We start from the raw sequence: 18,225 nt of genomic DNA, 5'->3' as shown, positions 1-18,225 counted from the left end.
CTCAAGAAATGTTCAGAAACACTTGTTTGGGAGACTCATAGGGCTGTTATCCATCTGGGACTACCTGCTATGAATTTCTGATTGCAATGTTTAGGAACAGTTTCTTAGGAAGGCATGAAGAAATAGACTACCATCCAGGGACCACAGAAGGACCTGCTCTTGATGTCATATCTGTAAAAGTAAGCATGAATTCCAATTTTTATGCCCCTTAATTTTTTTTCTCCTTTAAGTAATAATTGGCAATAACCTTGACAGTACCCAGTCAGTGCTATTCACCTAAAAGCAGAACAAATTTACGTATTTTTCATTAATCTACTTTTCAAAAGCATTCTGGAAAGTATGAGGTATAAATGCTAAAATAAAGTAGAATATAAATACAAAATGCAATATATTATTATTCATAGTTTGCAAAATATTGTGTACACGTGTCCTTGATATCCAACAGCTCAGTGATGACATGTTACAGTTTTCTGTTTCTGTAAGGAAATGCATGGAAATTGTTCTGTTCAATTCAGACAGCCCAGACAAAACAGAAGCCCATTTCTTTGAGATTTATGTATTTGATTTACCTTCATTGTTCCTTAGAGTAAAGTTGGGATTCAAAGAAAGCCCTTCATCAAGAGAAAAATGGAATCTTGCGCCATTTGCAGAGTTATCTTTGTCAGTAGCAGTGATAGTCTGAATTACCTGAAATAAAAATTAGCAGTGAATGTGTTGAAATTTGAACTTGACCCACATAGTGCCTGACTTCAGCAGGATGCTGAAGTTTACCTTATTTTAATTTTCTACTTGACTGCTGCTGAACTCAACAGATGAAGTGACTGGGTCATTAACTTGATTTCTCTATCAGGAAATATTTCAGAAACCACACTTCAGAGCCAGGTAAAAGCATCTAAAAGATCTATATTTTCTGATCTTTTGATACAGTCAGGACCCAGTGTAGAGATTATCACCATCTGCATTGTGTCCTGCTGACTTCCTGAATTACAGTTTTAGCTAAATGTCTGTTTTTATGGAGCCAAAATAGAGGCTGAACTGGGATGGTCTATGTGAAGAGTCATCTCCCTGCTGTCCTAATAATTGAATGTACTTCAATATTGGTAAGGAAAAACAACTAAAATATTTCTGCTAACCATATCTCTGCTTAAACTTTCCTGTTAAGAATCAGTTTTAAATTGCCAGAGAACAGAACAGGAAGAACAGAAGCCACTCCTGGTTTTGGTTTAGTTTGCCCAAAAGCAACAGAACTGGATGTAGCCAGAACCATGTCTGAGAGAGGTATTTTTGAAAGGTAGGACCTTTGCCTTCGAAAGCCCTGGTGGTGTTTTAAATTTACTTTCAACTAAAATTGATCTAAGTTCTAGGAATGTGGGACCAAACAGTATTTCTACCTCTGCTTTCATTTTCATGCTGTGTCTTGAAACTCAAGTGCTAAAGTGGAATCCAATAAAAGTTGTTCCTGTGATATAGGCAGTGAAGCCCACACAGACTGCTGCACAGAGCTGATAGATATCCTGAGGGAAACATAAAAGTGGGGAGGGAAAGTGCTCTTTTCATAAGAATTTTTCTGTGCAATGTTCAGCTATAGTCTGTCTGGACTGAACCTGAAACATACCCAGCACAGACTCCAGTGGCTTGGTCTGTTTTAAAACTGAAAGACACCACAGAAATCTCTACCTCCATTCACATAAGAGAAGCAAAACAAATTTATTTTTTTAAACCATGGTCTGGTTTGGGCTGGGGTAGAGCCAATTTTCTTCACAGTAGCTGGTATGAGGCTGTGGTTTTAATTTTTGCTGGAAAACACATTGATAACACAGAGATGTTTCTGTCAGTGCTGAGCAGGGCTTGCACAGCATCAAGGTCGTTTCTGTTTCTTGTAGGGCCTCACCAGCAGGGGCTGGGGGTGCAGGAAAAGTTGCGAGGGGGCACAGCCAGGACAGCTGACCCCAAGTGAACAAATGGATTTTCCATTCCATATGATGTCATGCTGACTTATGAAGCTGGGGGATAATAAGGAAGGAGGGGATGTTTGTAGTGATGGTATCTGCCTTCCAAAGTCAGCGTTGCTGCACATGATGTTGCTCTGCTCTTCCAGAGATGGCTGAACACCTGCCTGCCCATGGGAAGTGGTCATTTCCTTGCTTTTCTTTGGTTGCATGTGCAGCTTTGGCTATTGCCATTACATTGGCTTTATATCAACCCACAAGCTCTCTCACTTCTACTTTCCTGATTCTCTTCCCAGTCCCACTGGTGAGGGAGTGAGTGAGTGGCTGTGTGGAGATGAGTTTTCACCTGGGGTTAAACCATGACAACTCAATAGGCTATAATAACTATTCCATTTACTATATACAATAAAGTACATTGCATTGACTATACACATCTGAGACCAATTAACAGTACTTATGATGGTTGCCAATAATATTTTACTAGTTTGGCATAATATTTTTGTTGAAGTGGAGCAAAGTAAAATCAATCTGAAAAAAATCTGAAATATCTATAAGCATGCATATGACTTTTACCTAAGTCATGGCAATACCGATTGAAAATTTTGGCAAAAGCTAATTTTTCACTACTGAATTTTGCAAAGGTGGCACAACTGTTAGTTAAACTATCATGTAAAACCAGAAAGATAAGATTTTCTTAGCTATACATATTTAGTTCATAATGTTGAAATGATATTTGGCACAGTGAGGCAAAAAAAGGGGTGATGGAACACTATGTTCAAAATAATCGATTTCTGTTATTATTCAAATACTAAACATGTCATTAAATGCCATACACATCTGTAAAAACTTCAGGTAAGACCATAAGAAAAAAAAATTATTTTGGTAAATATTTTTGTAAATCACCAGTGTTTTTTTATCGTGAAATATAAGTCAATTTGCCATGCAGCTTCAGCTTTTATTTGACAGCACGGTGGATAAATTTTCATCCTGTTGCCCTATGCTACATAAAACATTCAGTGACATTTTACAGAATGCTGCTTGAAGAGCATGCCATTCTGCAACAAAAATACCTTTGATCAAGGAGTCAGTGACACATGACTTGTGTAAAAATTATTTGGTTTCAAGACAAACTTTTTAACTCAAAATATACTGTCTATATTCCCTGATTTCACGCATGTAAATACAAGTATTCCCTGAATTCATGAATATATGTAAAAAGTATAGCACCACATAGTATAAAAGTTTTGCTTTTTCACCTAGAAAATAAATATTTTATGTTTACTAGGATAGGTCAAAGCACTTTTAGAGGCCTGTTTTTAAACAAGAACTTCACACATTTTCAGGAAATATATCCAAGACATTCATTCACCAGTGAGAAACAAAAGTACACGTCATCTTGACACCCAAATGTACTATTAACCCTTTTCTAATTAATTGGCCAAGTACCTAATAGCCTATTAACAGACCTTAACATGTACCATGCCAAGCCTGATTAAAATAGAAGACGTAATCTCAGCTTCAGTAAAGCCCAGCTGACAACACTGATAGGATGAAACTGAAGGGTCATGATATTTTTTTAAAGGCAAGACATGATGAGAAAAGAGAATTTCAAGAACTGAGGAGAGCTAATTGAAGAAGACAGAGAGCAGGTGTTAAATTCTACTCAGAATCATTTTAAAATTGAATCAATAAACAAGCAAATATGCACATGACAAACATAGCAGAGGCATTCCTTGCCAACTAACATTGATTTCCTTTTAAGAACAAGGCAAAATGTCATTTTCCTACATTGGCTAAATTTCACAGTCAATCACAAAATCAGTATATGTCGAGAAGTCAGTATTCTCCAAGTCTGAATATCATCTAAGATCAACTCACAACTACTTTGTCTACTTTAATATATAATATCAATCAAGCTTCACTTGGAATCTGTTGCAGATGCTTAGTCTCCCTTCTCACCTATATGATTACAAAGTGACCAAAGCTGTCACTTCAGCCTGGAAATTATTGTCTCCTCCTTTTGACATGCTTTAGGTTTGGTCGTTTAGATTTAAGGCTTAAGCATTAAAAAGTTGAAGCTTTTTTTTTTTTTTTTTCCCAAATAACAGAGCAGTGGAGTGGAAAAAGCAGGAGACAGGCTCTGCGATTAGATGATACTGTGAATTCACTCCATAAAAATGGAATTTTGATAATAAATAAGCAAAACCAAGAAGTCCTTCAATGACTGTTTACAGTTGAGTTTATCTCACACATAAAAATTTCAAAATAGATGTGCTGAGGAAAGAAATAGTGGATCTTACAGGACAGTGCAACATGGAAGCCCAAGTCAAGCAGATGTCCCTAGAAGTACCGAATTTGTTATTTAGGAATAAATCTTATGAAACATTCTCACAGGATGATGGATAACTCAAAGTTATACTGTCTTTACAGTGATTCAGAACCACCCAGCTGGGAACCTTTTGTAGCATATGGAACACTTGTCTTCTTCTGCAATCAGTTTATTTGCCCCTCCCTAATATTTTTGAACACCATTTTATTTTTTTTGGTTTTTTTCCTGAGATTAAATTGTAACATCTGAGCAAGACACGTACTTTTGTGCTTGGTTTCGGCTTCTGTTTAGTGTTACAATTTTTCTGAAACCTTGTTGTGAAATGCAAATAAAAATTCTTTCATTACAAACACGTGAAGGAGCCCTGTGAGTTGAAGAATACAACATGAAGCTGGTCCAGCCTTTGGTATTAAGCTACAGCTTGCAGAGTCCCTCATGGCAGCACTAATCTCAGGTGTTAAATTGCTGCGTGGCTGAGGTCAGGAGTCATTCAGACATGCAACAGTAGCTCAGGGAAAAGCACAAGGCTGGCCCAAACAGTGAGCTAATGTTATTGTATCTCTTAAAAATCTTGCCCATAAATTATCATTTGTAAAACTACTACTGGAGAATTAAAATTTTGCTACAAAACATTAGCTACCTACCAGCAACAACAGCCCCAGCAGCCCCAGCAAAAAACATTTCTGAGATAGCTTCAGATTTGCATAATTTACCTTATTATTTAGTAAAAGAATTTAATATTTATTGTTTAATAAGGTATTTTTTAAAATATCAGGAAAAGTTGAATCGGTTGCAACTAATGCTTAAAAGAGACTTTTTTCTTACATTAGTTCTTTGCAAGTTCTAATTATTCTATATTTTCATTTATTTGAAGTTTTCAGAACATTATTTTTAATTTAATAAGCATTTAATAAGAGATATTCAGTTGACAGACAGACCTACTTGGATTTTCCAGTGTCTCAATAAGAGCACTGAAGAACACTATACAATCATTAGATAAGAGGGAAGGTTCTTGCACACATGATTGCTCTAAACACAGGAAATAGGATCTCTTCTGTAAATTGCATATTACACAAGGAGAGAAAGCCACAGTGACTTCCTGCTTATGCTGGGCCACTTGTTTATCAGTGATCAATAATAAATGTCTTTTATAAAGAGTGTGATTATCAGCCCACCAAATCTACTCATGATATTGAATTGTTCAAAAATGAAAAGAGGAAGGGATGGCATTAAAGACCTTGCAACACTCAGTAGCCAGGCAATACAAAGACAGAGGAAATTCATTATACATAACATGAAGTCTTAACTTCACACACATGATGGTGATCTCTGATCTGACTATTGCCTTTTATGATATTGGTGTTAGGGCAGGCATACTTTTGTGCATTCCATGCTTACTAGTGGTTAAAAAGCAAAGTCATTCTTAGAAATCGTTATGAAAATACTAAAGATCAAAGCAAAGATTATCATATACTATGAAGCATGAAATATTATAAGAATTTTAAACCACGGTATACCTGCATCTTGAATCTTGATTCCATCTCAAGGTGAATAGAGAAGAATTGGAGAAATTTTAGGGGAGGAAAAGATTAATGATCAAAAGTCTGGGAGGGCTTTATCACTGATTGCCCCAGTTAAGCAGGACTAACTCAGTCTGGACAGAGACAGCTAAGGGACAATGTGCTAGAGATTTATGCATGTCACAGTGATAATAAATAGAGATCAACTGCACTCCCTCTTTCTCTCCCAAGAGAACTGGTAAATACTGATTGAAGACAGTATGGAAAGATTAAAAAAAAAAAAAGTTAGGTCTCATGGAAGCACGCAATTAAACTACAAAATTTCTAGGCACAGATTCCAAAAATTTATGTTTTTTGTAGGAAAAGTTTGACAGGTTCATATGAGATGGTTAATAAAGAATTACTAAAAATACACAAACCATATTTAGATCAGGAAATCACCTGCAAATGGTCTCATACCAGGGAAGAATTAGTGGTAAGTATCAAACACACTTGGTCGTTTCTTATATTGTGCTTTAGGTGCCAGTTTTTGGCTGCTGGTGAAGATAACTTTGATCAGGCTACAGTCAGATGATGTATGGCATTTTTATAGTCTCAGCTTTAAAAACAGAAATATGTCACTATGCATTTGTGTACACTCTTTTTAAGGATTTGATGAAAATAATGTTATTACTAGTAATACATTCCTCAGGAAACATATCAGCTCATAATTGAAACATACAACCTGTGCAATAATGCAAAACAAGCTCAGTGCTGTGGGTAAAACTCAGTCTATGCAGAAAAGGAAAAGCACTTTGCAAAACTGTCAAACCCTGGGCTGCAATGACGTGCATCAATCAGAGGAGCAGTGGCTGGAATACGATTCAGCTATTCAGTGGCAGTTCTGGCCCTCCCCATCCTCATAGTTATGAAAACCCATTCAAGATCTTTTGTGTAGCAATCCTTTATAGACAAGGGCAACTAACAAGCAAAGAGTGAGGATGTGAGCCATGCTCACCAGCCACTTCAGTGAGCTGCATTTGAAACATTACTACTATGTGGCACTTGGATGAAAGATGTTAAATCTGCTTTATTCACTTTGTTCAGGATAGTGGCTTGTCAAATTCTATCCCTTATCTGACAGGATTAAAGTTTTACCTGTCTTTACAGAAGATAGCTTGAGTTTTTTTTTTGCAGCAACAAGAAAGAGATATTGAACAAATGCCAAAATTTTCTCCCTTTTGCCTCATACAATTAAAATTTCAATCAAGTACAAAATGTTAAAGTAAAATCAGAAAGAGTTATGACATTTTCCAAACTTCTGACATATGTGACATTAACAAAGCAATTCTTCTTTATCACTGGAAGAAATATAGCTGTGAGAGTTACCTGACCAGGCTTTGAATTTTCACAGACGACTACATCATAATCTCTGGCCAGCTCGGGAGGATTGTCATTGACATCCAGGATTCTAACACCAACTGGAACGTGGCTCACTAGCTCAGGGTTGTCTGCAAAACACATTGGATGGTATTAAGTCTTTTAAAACACTCAATATTGCGTGTAATCCTCAATTTGAAAGTGGTTTATTAAAACAATGACTAAATGAAAATTTGATGCATCTACAGAAATTTAGGTAACAACATAATAAAGCATGTTTGTTGCGCTCCATTAACTGTTTTGAAAAAATAGCAATTAAAATGAGTGGGAAGTACGGCATGAGTCAAGTCACTTAAATCAAATACAAGCTACTCTGGAAAAGAAGTGGGAGGAAGCTGTTGGACTTATACTATTGCACTTTATGGTGAAAAATAATCAATTTCTTGGCAATTAATGTTAAACTGTCCTCATAGTATTAAATTAAATCTAATGCAAAAAATATGAAAGCATTTTTCTTTTTCACAGTTCCTTAAAGGGTTTAGAAAGTAAAATGTAAATATAATAAAAAAAAACACATAGGCATATATAAACTTTCCCTAAAACTGAGTTCTGGTTTCTCACAAGTTGCTATGTCATTTCACACAGTAGTTAGTAAGTGTGGCTTTAGCAGAAGAAAAGAAAGTTCAGCAGAAGTGAGTCTGGTTTTTGCACAAAGAAAACAATATGTAAGTACCAATGCCCAAGGCTATGATCTGTACTTTAATGGCAGCTCTCCCTCAGAAACATTACACCCTCTAAAAAGCACAATAAGTAGAATCCTTTCAACAAGAATACACTTTCCATGAGAAAATGGAAAAACCCCATAATTTCTTTCAGTCCATAATACCCTTGTTCTTACTTCCAAGTACTAAGGTAATTTTATTTTGTTGAAAGAATTATGTATTTAAACTTTTTATGATTATCTAATACGTGCCTTCTGGAGTCTGTACAAGTATCAATCAATTAGATGACAAAATTTATCTTGCATTCACCAACTAAATGAAATTATCAGTAGAAAACTGTAAAGTCAATCTTTCAAATGGAATAAAATGGAAGAATGAGGTATTCTTGATTGACATTTTAAAAGTTCATGTGTGTGCTCATGAGGAGAAAAAAGAAAAATAAAAGAGAGAGAAAAATTAGTAGCCAAAGCTTCATTCATGGTGAAACTTCATTCACCATGGTTATTTTGATCATAATTAATCCCCACCATGTTTCTGTTAAAAACGGTCATTTACAAAATGCCTTATATTTGTCACACATTTAATGATCTCTCCTCAGAATTCTGGAAAGCATTGACTTGACACACACTTGGCTTTAAAACCACCAGTAATGTAGGCTCCCAGTGAGGAAATATTTGAGAATGTTGAAGTTTTTAGAAAAATGAAGAGATCTCTCTTTTTCTTTCGTCACATGGGACACTAGGCCAAGGAACTAGGTCTTAGAAGTTCCCTCAGATTTTTCATATTCTCTTTTTAACTAATATGTGCATATTCACACAATGATTTTAATACTTTTGAAACCTCATAGAAAGGAGATAAAAAAGTCAACAGAAGACTTTACTAACAGAGGAATGCTATTCCCCATTACCCTTAGCATTAGACGTTAGAAGAATATGCTCAGAAGACATGTACAGGCTTGCAAATGCCAATATATTGCTGAAATTTTCCGTTACTGTTTTTTCCAGCTTTACCCTGAATCTATAAATATCTTTGTAAGAGGTGAACTAAGAGACAAACTGGACTATCTCCATTGTTTTTATGCAAGAATGAGGCTCTCTACTGCCATATAAAAAACACCTTTAGTAGAAAACTTTGAGGAAAGTTTAAATGCTGGGGATATATAAGTGAGGCAAGAATTACACTTGGCTGTCCACTAAGTATTTGGGAGAAGGGGATATTTATCTATCTTTGCTGTTTTTTCTGAAGGAAGCAATCTTCTCTCCAGGAGAACATTCACAGTATGAGTAGTTATACAAAACGATGTTTGTTCCTTTCTTGAAGGTAGTCAAAAGACTGTGCAGAACAGCACAGGCAGTACAGATTTAACATTACTTACTGCTCACTTAAATTTAGCTTGCAATTCATTTAGGCAATGCCCTCTGTTAATGTAATCAGACAATGAAAATTAAAAAATCCTGTAATTACAATTACAGAATATGATATCTATGGCCCAAAGAAACTTTGGTTTTGAGACTTTGTTGGGGAGGTTCTTGAACATAATTTGTAAGGTATATGAACTAGAAAGTGGTATACATGAAGGAAGAGCACAATACACACAAAGAGACAAGATTCATAAACTATAATGAAAAATTTGAACATTTCAATACTACAGAAAATCTGTAAGAGTTTTAGCAAGAAGGCAACAGAAGTTGTGATTATCAGATAATTGTAGGATTACTGAAAAATCTTAGTTGAAAGGGATTTCTGGAAGTCACTGGTCCAGTTTCCAGCTCAAAGCAGGGCCATCTTCAAAGGTATGAGGGGGCAAAAAACATTCAAGAGGATGCAGAAAAAATCAGAGAGGGCACAGAGTAGTGGGTACCATAGATAAAGGACTGCTCTGTAGGCCTGGCATAGAGTTACCGGGGAAGAAAAAATCAAACTTTTTAGTCCAGTGCATGACAAAAAGAGTTAAATACTTTTGTTTCAGTACAGTGCTGGAGACCTCTTTGCCCTGCCTTGAATGTGTCCTCTCGTATGCCTGTCACCACTACTCAGAGCAATCTTATTCAGTCAGTTAGATTTGAAGTAGTTTTTATGGAGAGATATTTTATGGAGATTCAGAAAGTTTACTTTTATTTCTTTTGCAGCTGTTTTACAGTACGAAGAATTTATAAATACCTCATCAGTTCAAAAGAGCTCTTTACGCACAAGGTGATATTAGTAACTCCCTGGAAGCCAGTACCTCATGGAATCACTGACATTTGCAGGCAAATTTCCATACTGACAGGATACTCACTATAAAATGCTAATGGCACAGTATTAACACCACTTACCAAAACAGTCTTGAACAGTGTGCATGCCTAAATTTGCATGCAAGGCGACAGAACAATTTATAATAGGGGGAGAGAATGAGAAGGAATTGAAGGAAATAAGTTTTTTTTTTCTCTTTCTTTTTTTAAGTTTTGATTTTGGGAATCAAAATATATTCCAGTCTTTTTCAAGAATACAATTCACCTGCAATCTCCAAACCAATCTAATAACTGGCACTTTTAATAGTACATTTTTCTTAATAAGACACATTTCTTGCAGTAGCATGGCAGATTTCCAGTTTTAAGATAATCATTGCTGACATACATTTCAGGCCTGTGCATCACAAAATATTCTGTGTCCTATTAGCATTTGCCTCAAGAATATATTTTTCGAAATGAATGCTCTCTGTTTTAAGGGGCAACTGAAGCAGAAACACTGCTCTGATTCACCTATGCTAGGGACTTATTTTCTTATGCTCGAGACTTTTCCCAGAATAAACAGTTCTTCTTCCAGAATACTAAATATCTGTAAAGTAAATAAATTTCATTATCCATATCCTCGTATTCAGATCATCCATTGGCAAGTCCACTCTAAATATACAGAAGACCCAATTAAGAGTCAATGTGAAGCCTTGAATCTTCTCTTCTATTAGTTTCTGTGGGCAAACTTTTAAATCCCTATTTAGGAAGAAAGATTTTTAATATAGTTACTGATGACTGAGAGTTTCTTTTCACACTAACAAAATTCCAATAGACTTCATAAAAAAATATTTTACCTGAATGACTTTCAGAATGTAAGTCCTGACATCAACAAGCTTTTGGTTTGTTTGTTACTTGCTTTTTGATATAAGCCCATTTGACATCTTTTTAAGACATTACAATGCAAACCAATACTTAGGAAATTCAGCTAGCTCTCTATACCATTACTTCTTAAAGAGAAGTACAAAAGACTCATCACATTCCTCTAATAAAGATTAGTTTTAACACATTAGAAGAATAAACATAGATCTAGGAAGGATAAAATATACTACCCAAAAAAAAAACCTAAGTGATGGAAGAATGTCCAACATGCAAGTGGGAGTGGCAATATCAATAAAATACTGGGTTTAATTCAGGATGATGTACATGAGATAAACTAAATATTCTGGCAAGGAGAAAATTATGCAGAATCTAAGAATAAGTTTAATGTTCCAGTCTTCATTTTAAGGAAGTGGGTACTTCTAAATACTTCTAATACCTGAAGATGGATAGCAAATGCTTTTATTTTTTTTTTGTATCAAAATTTAACTTTTTACTAATAAATATAAAGTTGAAGGCACTGCTCACTTCTCTTCTATCACCGCAGTAGTGATAGCAGCAGCAACTACAGAAGCAATAGTGATAATCATAGCATTGCAGTAGATCAAAAACATTTAGACTTTTCAAGCTGGAAAACCTCTATTGCTGTAATTCAAGACAAATTCTCAGATGATGTTGGTGTTGACTGCCTGATCAGAACAGGGCATCACAAAACATACTGGTTCTGTGGCCAGAAATGTCCCTTTTGACATTTCTGTCACAAAGCTTCAAAGGGAAGTAAATGCCATACGATTCCAAACTCTATCCTTTCTCTAGAGCCTCACCTTGGTAGCTAAGAAGAGCCAAGCCCTATCCCACTTTCAGATGATAATGTAGGAATATCTTCATTGTTGCTTTTCCCAAACAAACAGGAGAAGAAATTCTAGTATGCCTAGAAGCCAATGACTAAGCCAATATAAACAGGGAATAAGCATTGAAATTGGAATTAGAAGCAAAATTCCTTGAGCAGGCTAGAGAACTAACTGCCTTTCAACAACTGTTGGATTTTAAAATAGCTTTTTGGTAGGCTTTCTCTATTGCATTGGTAAGCACATTAAAAAAAAAAAAAAAACAGCAGAGGCTGCTAAATCCACATGATTTTTGAAAACGTCCAGAAATTGTTATTCCACCACTTCTCTGGTCAGCTTGTTCCAGTGCCTGGCCACTCTGTCAATGAAGAAATTTTTCCTAGTATCAAGATGGAATCTTTCCTGGTACAACTTAAAACCATTTCCGGTTGTCCTCTCACTTGTTACTTGGTAGAAGAAGCCAAGCCCCACCTCGCTGGAACCTCCCCTCAGGCAGTGGTAGGGAGCAATAGCATTTTCCCCAAGGCTCCTCTCCTCCTGGCTGAATGGTTGGATTCAATGATCCTAGAAGTCTTTTCCACCCTTAATGGTTGTATGATACTATAAGTTCACATTGCTGTGATGCATTAGTAGGCAGCTTGCCAAGCCTGAAAGTAAACTGTGCATCATTGCTAAGTTTGGACTGGGTACCAGTGCTGTGTCCAGCTCTCATCAGTAAAAATGTAGCAGATATCCAGGTCATTGTCACTACACCATGACCAATACAGTCTCAAAACCCCATAGTTTTGTTTTTAAAATCTACTTTAATCTCTTTTAGATTTAGGGAAATTCTTTTGTGGCAGATTGTATTTTCTGGAAAAAAAAATGTTACCAATATCAAAACTCATTCTGAACCTAAACTAGATGGCAGAATGCAAGTGAGGTCAAAGATAAAGAATGAATGTGATTTTTTTTCTTTGGTGAAGTCAGGGTTTATGGTAACAATTTTATTTCTGTTTCTGTATTGTACCTATTGGGATAATCATATATATATAAAAAATCAATACAAAACACAGTATTTCCCTCAAATGATGCTAAAAAAAAAAAAAAATAGTGAATTTCATTCTTTAAGTCCATTCTCTATTGCTACAAAAAATTACTAGTTTTGAAAAAAAAACAAACAACTGAGACCTAGATAAAAATCACTATGAGGATGTTTCATATTTATTGTAAGAAAAAATTCAGTTCAAAGAAAAACTGAGGCAGGGGTCTTGCAACAAACTCACTGGTATAAAAAAAATCATCCTGCTGTCCACCAGATACAAATGGCTAGGAGTTTATAAAACTGCAACAGCATTTTGTTCTGATTTAGATGATTTCTTGAAGATATTGTAAAGAAAACATTTTCTAAAAACTGATTATTTGAGACAAGCTATTAGAGTCATTCATGGTTATGTGGAAAATTAAAAATGAGAAAATAAATTGACATAAATTCTTGTTCTCTTATTTTTTGTGTGTGTGCCAGGAAGGTATTCCTCCAAAGATTTATTTCCTTCAGGCAATGCATATGTTTCTTTCATGTGTTTCGAAATAAACCAAAATCATTGTGTATTTCTGTCTTTTGATATTACTTTTTGTAAAATAAATCAGCTTGCCTCATAATACTATTAACAGAAATACTATTTATACTTTATGTCTCCCCTCCAGCTTCAGTGATCCTTCTCCATATGACAGCCTCATGCAGTGCTATCAGGAGTAATATATTTTAATACCCTACCCAAATCTTGGTAATTTCTTTTCTGCAAATATAAAATGTGAAAAAGAACTGTCAAATTCTTCCCATAACCTTGTGTTTAATGATGGTAATATGGGTAGCAATATCCCTGTTATTCCTAATAATAGATATAACCACACCTCACCATAAGAATACACTTTATCTGTTTATTTGTTGCAATTATAGGAATTCCATTATTCAGCAACTTAAGGGGGCTTATATTTCACTGCTGCATATTATTAGTTGTCTCTGTGGATTCCTTTTTCCTCTGAATTATGTAATTGTATGTTTCTGTTATTGTTTTTACCAAGACTTATTAAAAAACTACTTATGTTACAATTAGAAAGGACACTTTAATGTTATTTACTCTAGGTCTTTTTAAATGAATGTTCCAAACTTTTATTCTGGTGAGTTACCCTAACTTTTCACATATTTAAATTCTGAGTAGGGTTTGTTGGCACTCTATTTAAATATGTCTAAAAGTTATTTCTTTGAGTAGTTTTTTGCAGTTACTTTTTCCTGATATCCCTTCCATAGCACATAGGGTATTGCATAGTTTGCCATTAAATACTGCCCTAACTCAACCCCTTGGCATTTTTTCCTGTGAAGCTCATAATGAATACCCATGGCAAAGTAAATACAAAGACAAATATATTTGTTGGTTGGGGTGGTTTTTTTTCCAATATCTGATTTTTTTAACACCTTGGAGATTTGTGGGATTTTTTTTCTGTAAAATTGATTGCATAATGATGTCTCTTCAGTATTTTGATTTCTAATCCATTACAGTGTCAAAGCTCTGTATATACAGGTTTCTTTAACGTGGCAATTTTTTTGCTGACTCTTGATTGGATTTCATCAAGTCTGGGGGATCTGACGAAACCTGGCATGAAACACCATTATTTCAGTTCTCTTCTATACAACCTCTCCACAGCTTTACAAATTAGGAATTCTTTATTGTCCCTTCAATCACAAGTTTTTGCACCCATTGTATTCAAGTTGGTCCTTTAAGCAAATAGTGGAAAATGGTGTGATTTTCCATTTTCAGCCACTGCAGAGGATTTTGGAGACAATCAGGAGCACCACAACTGGATCCCCAAACTGCTAATTATCTAATAAATCCAGAAATCCATTCTACACACTGATATAATAACCAGTTGCATAAGAGAAATATGTGACAACTTCCTAGTTAAAAGGTACCTTTAAAATATTTAAAATATAAGCACTTATCTTGCTTTTTAAAAAATCACATTTCTAATTAGAAGCACAGTTATTATACATCTAAATGCCAGTATTTTATGAACTGTGATAACCTTTTGACGTTAACATCACCTGAAAAACATATCAAGAAGCTGGTTTTCTCCATTTTCTTCTTTTATTTTCTTCTCCACATTTAAAACACAGTTCCTAGTACCAAAAAATCAAAGAATCATTGATTTTGAAGGTGCCTCCATAGATCTGCAAGTCCAATTCCTTTGCTCAAAGCTGGATCTAGATTGTACATTGCTCTGGCCATGTCATGTTGGGTTCTGAGTGTCTCCAAGACAGAGAATCCACAACCTCTCAATGTGACCTGTTCCAATTTTCAATCAATCTCACAGTAAAACCATTTTTCTTCTTTGGTTTAAATGGAATTTTCTGCGCTTCAATTTATTCAAATTGCCTCCTGTCATTTTACTGTATACTACTCAGATGAGTCTTTCCTGATGTTGATCATCTTTAGTCACCTCTTAGATTCCCCCTAACAGTTACTTAAGCTTATTGATAAGCTCCTTCTGAGCCTTCACATCTCCAGGCTGAACAATCCAAGCCTTTTCAGCCTCTCCTCATAAGACAGATATTCCAGCCTTCATGATTCTGCACTGGACTTAGTCTTTTTGGCATTGAGGAGCCCAGATCTGGGAGATTCCTCGTGTGGCCTCACCAGGGCTGTGTGGAGGGGAAGGATCACCCCTCTCAGCCTGCTGACACCCAGTGTTTTCTCACCCAGTGCAGAATGGCATTGGCATCCATTGCCACAAGATCTCATCACTGGCTCACACCCAGCTTTCACCCACCGGGATCTCCACCATAACCTTCTTTAAAAAGCTGCTCATCTGCCAGTTGGCTGTGCATGTGAACTGGTGCATAGGATTATTCCTCTCTAAGTGCTCAACTTTGCATTTCCTATTATTAAATCTCTCTTCAAGATTTAATTTCCCTCTCATCAATCTCTCTTCATTTCCTGTTCAGCCATTTCTCAAGCCTATTGAGATCTTTCTGGTTGTCAACACAACAGTCTGATGTACAAGCCTTTATTCCAGTTTTGTGTCATTTTCAAAGACTGAGAGCAGTTGAAAAAGCACTCTATTCCACATATCACATCATTAATGAAGAGGCTGTTATATCCTGCATAAGCCACCAGGAATAATTCCTAGTGATTGGACCCCACCTGCTATCTGGGCTGCTGGTTGAGGCCCTTTGAACCTGCCATTTCAGACAGTTTTCCATCCACTTCACACTTCAGTTATCTAGCTCATTCTTCTATGTGTCTTGTTCTTACATGAATTTCTCTCAATCTTCCTTAATTCTTACCAGCTAGGGAGGTAATTTTGGAATTTGAATCACTTTGTATCATTGAGTGCTATCATAATAATGAATTCTAATTGACAGATTCTGTTAGTCCTTGAAATAGCTCAGCCTTAAGTTTTTCTACTTCCAAGGGACAGACTGTATTCTTGGTATTACTATGCTATGACTGTTATTTCTTTCCTCTAAATCAGTCTTTCTTGTGTTATAAAACATTGTGCATTTGCTCTGTACTTTTCTATTCTCATTACTCTTGTCAAAGACTTGTTTAAAAACCTGTACTAGAATCAATCAAATTATATCTTCTTCCTCTTTCAAATAGACTTTTCTAATTTTTTTTCAAAGAATTCTAAGAAGTCAATTAAATGGTAATCACCCTATATGAATCTGTATTTTAAAGTATTAGTACTACTCTTAGTATGACTTCTCCTTCCACCTGTCTTAGATTTAGTCTTTAGATCCTTCAACATAAACTATAGTACTACTTTATCATCTTATTTCCTAATACTACAAAGAAATTTCAGGAAGCACTCCTATTGAGACAATCAAAGCAAATGCTTCTGGACACAAAAATGCTGCTGTTTAAGAACAATGCATGTTAAAGAAAGAAAAGGATTGCCCATTAATTTTTATAATAATGATGTGATTTAAGAAAAAAGAGCACAAACAGAAAAAAGCCTGTGGATTATTACATCAGCATTACTCCTGCAGAGCAAAGTGGTAGGACTTCCTCAGATTTCAGAGGACACTTGACCAATGCAGACAGTATATATCACATACAGAGAGGAAAAGTGAAAGTAAATATCTTATGAAAGGTTGAGAAAGAATGAGGTTGAAGCATGAAGATATCACACAATTGTGAATTGGGGGTAGAAATATAATCTTGATTCTAAATTTCATTTTTGTAAAATAAGCCCGGTTACAAATAGCGGCCAAAAGGATGATAGGTGGAAACTGAATTCTATCAGTGATATGTAGCACAAAGTGAAGAGAGGAAAACACTTCAAGAAACTAACTACAATCAACACTTTATACCCACAGAGTACCTCTTGTTTTTGAAGGAATGCAATCTTTATGGGCCTTGGAGGTTCTGCTGTGTTCTTGGCCAAGCAAATGATGTCAGAAGCTGCAAATGCCTTCTGCTGTGTCAGATAAATTTGAGGAATACCAGCCCAACAGCTAAATAACACTTTTGTCATAGCCATAGACTGATATTTCAGCTTTAGTCTTAGTTTTGCAATACCTTGTGCTTGAGCTTAAAAGCAAAACCCGTAAGACCAGATATGGGATAGGTAGCACTTAAGGGAAGAGCTTTGGCCATACACAACATATGCTCCTTGCTCCATCATAAATTCATTATTAATTTCACAATGGATTTGGAAGAGAACAGTGTTGTAATTTCCAAATACGGCAAAAAAACAAAATGTTTGAGGAAGTAGACACAAGGAAAGGCTGTCTGTCATTTAGGCTGCCTGTCAGTCTGTCTGTTATCCATCTCTTCCTCACTACTATATCTGCCTTTTTTCATAAATGAATTGTTTTTCCAACTGACTCTATACATTTACTTATTTTTTCAACCCCAACTTTAACTGTAACAAAGGCAGAGCAAGGGACAAAAAATCAGATTTGTGTTTTCCTGTAAAAATTTGCACCTGAAACAGAGACTTCTAAGCAGAGCACCTAAAAAAAAGAAAAGCCAAAGAAAAAGAAAAAAAAAGTATAATTCTTATAATTTATTCCATTCTGTTTTAGTTTTAAACATAATCCTCCTTCTTCATACTATTCTCAGCATGATACATGTACCAGCACTCTTTTGATTATGTGAAACAAATAATGTGGAGAAAGCTATGTTTAAGTTTTATGCTATTGAGATTTTTTTCTGGAAAATTATATTTCAATGGTTTCCAAAAAAGGACTCATGAATACTCTTTTTTCAGTGTCCCTGTGTAGCTTTTAAATTTTGTTTTTTTTTTTTTTTTTTTTTTTAATTAACAGTATGCTCCTGGTTATGATTAAGCTTTAATTATATTTTATTTCATACTGAATTCAGTTTTATGCTGAACTGAAATGACATTCTATATATATCAACAC

At 35.4% G+C, this 18,225-nt stretch overlaps 1 protein-coding gene across 3 annotated transcripts in view; it reads right to left on the bottom strand.

The window, feature by feature from the left end:
- Window positions 1-18,225, bottom strand: part of CDH18 (cadherin 18) — a 157,286-nt gene that overhangs the window by 12,441 nt on the left and 126,620 nt on the right. For 2 of the 3 annotated variants that reach the window (XM_059468687.1, XM_059468696.1), the window contains exons 8-9: window positions 7,167-7,288; window positions 570-687 (exon numbers count right to left, since the gene is read on the bottom strand). In XM_059468687.1, the coding sequence (XP_059324670.1) occupies window positions 570-687; window positions 7,167-7,288 (240 nt within the window). Of the gene's footprint in view, window positions 1-569; window positions 688-834; window positions 842-1,626; window positions 1,641-7,166; window positions 7,289-18,225 lie in introns of all 3 variants that reach the window. The other variant, XM_059468705.1, reaches the window with a different exon arrangement.

Source organism: Ammospiza nelsoni, chromosome 1 (assembly GCF_027579445.1).
Source record: "Ammospiza nelsoni isolate bAmmNel1 chromosome 1, bAmmNel1.pri, whole genome shotgun sequence".
NCBI lineage: Eukaryota > Metazoa > Chordata > Aves > Passeriformes > Passerellidae > Ammospiza > Ammospiza nelsoni.
The sequence above is the reverse complement of the archived record's forward strand: the minus strand, read 5'-3'. Positions and strand labels throughout refer to the sequence as shown.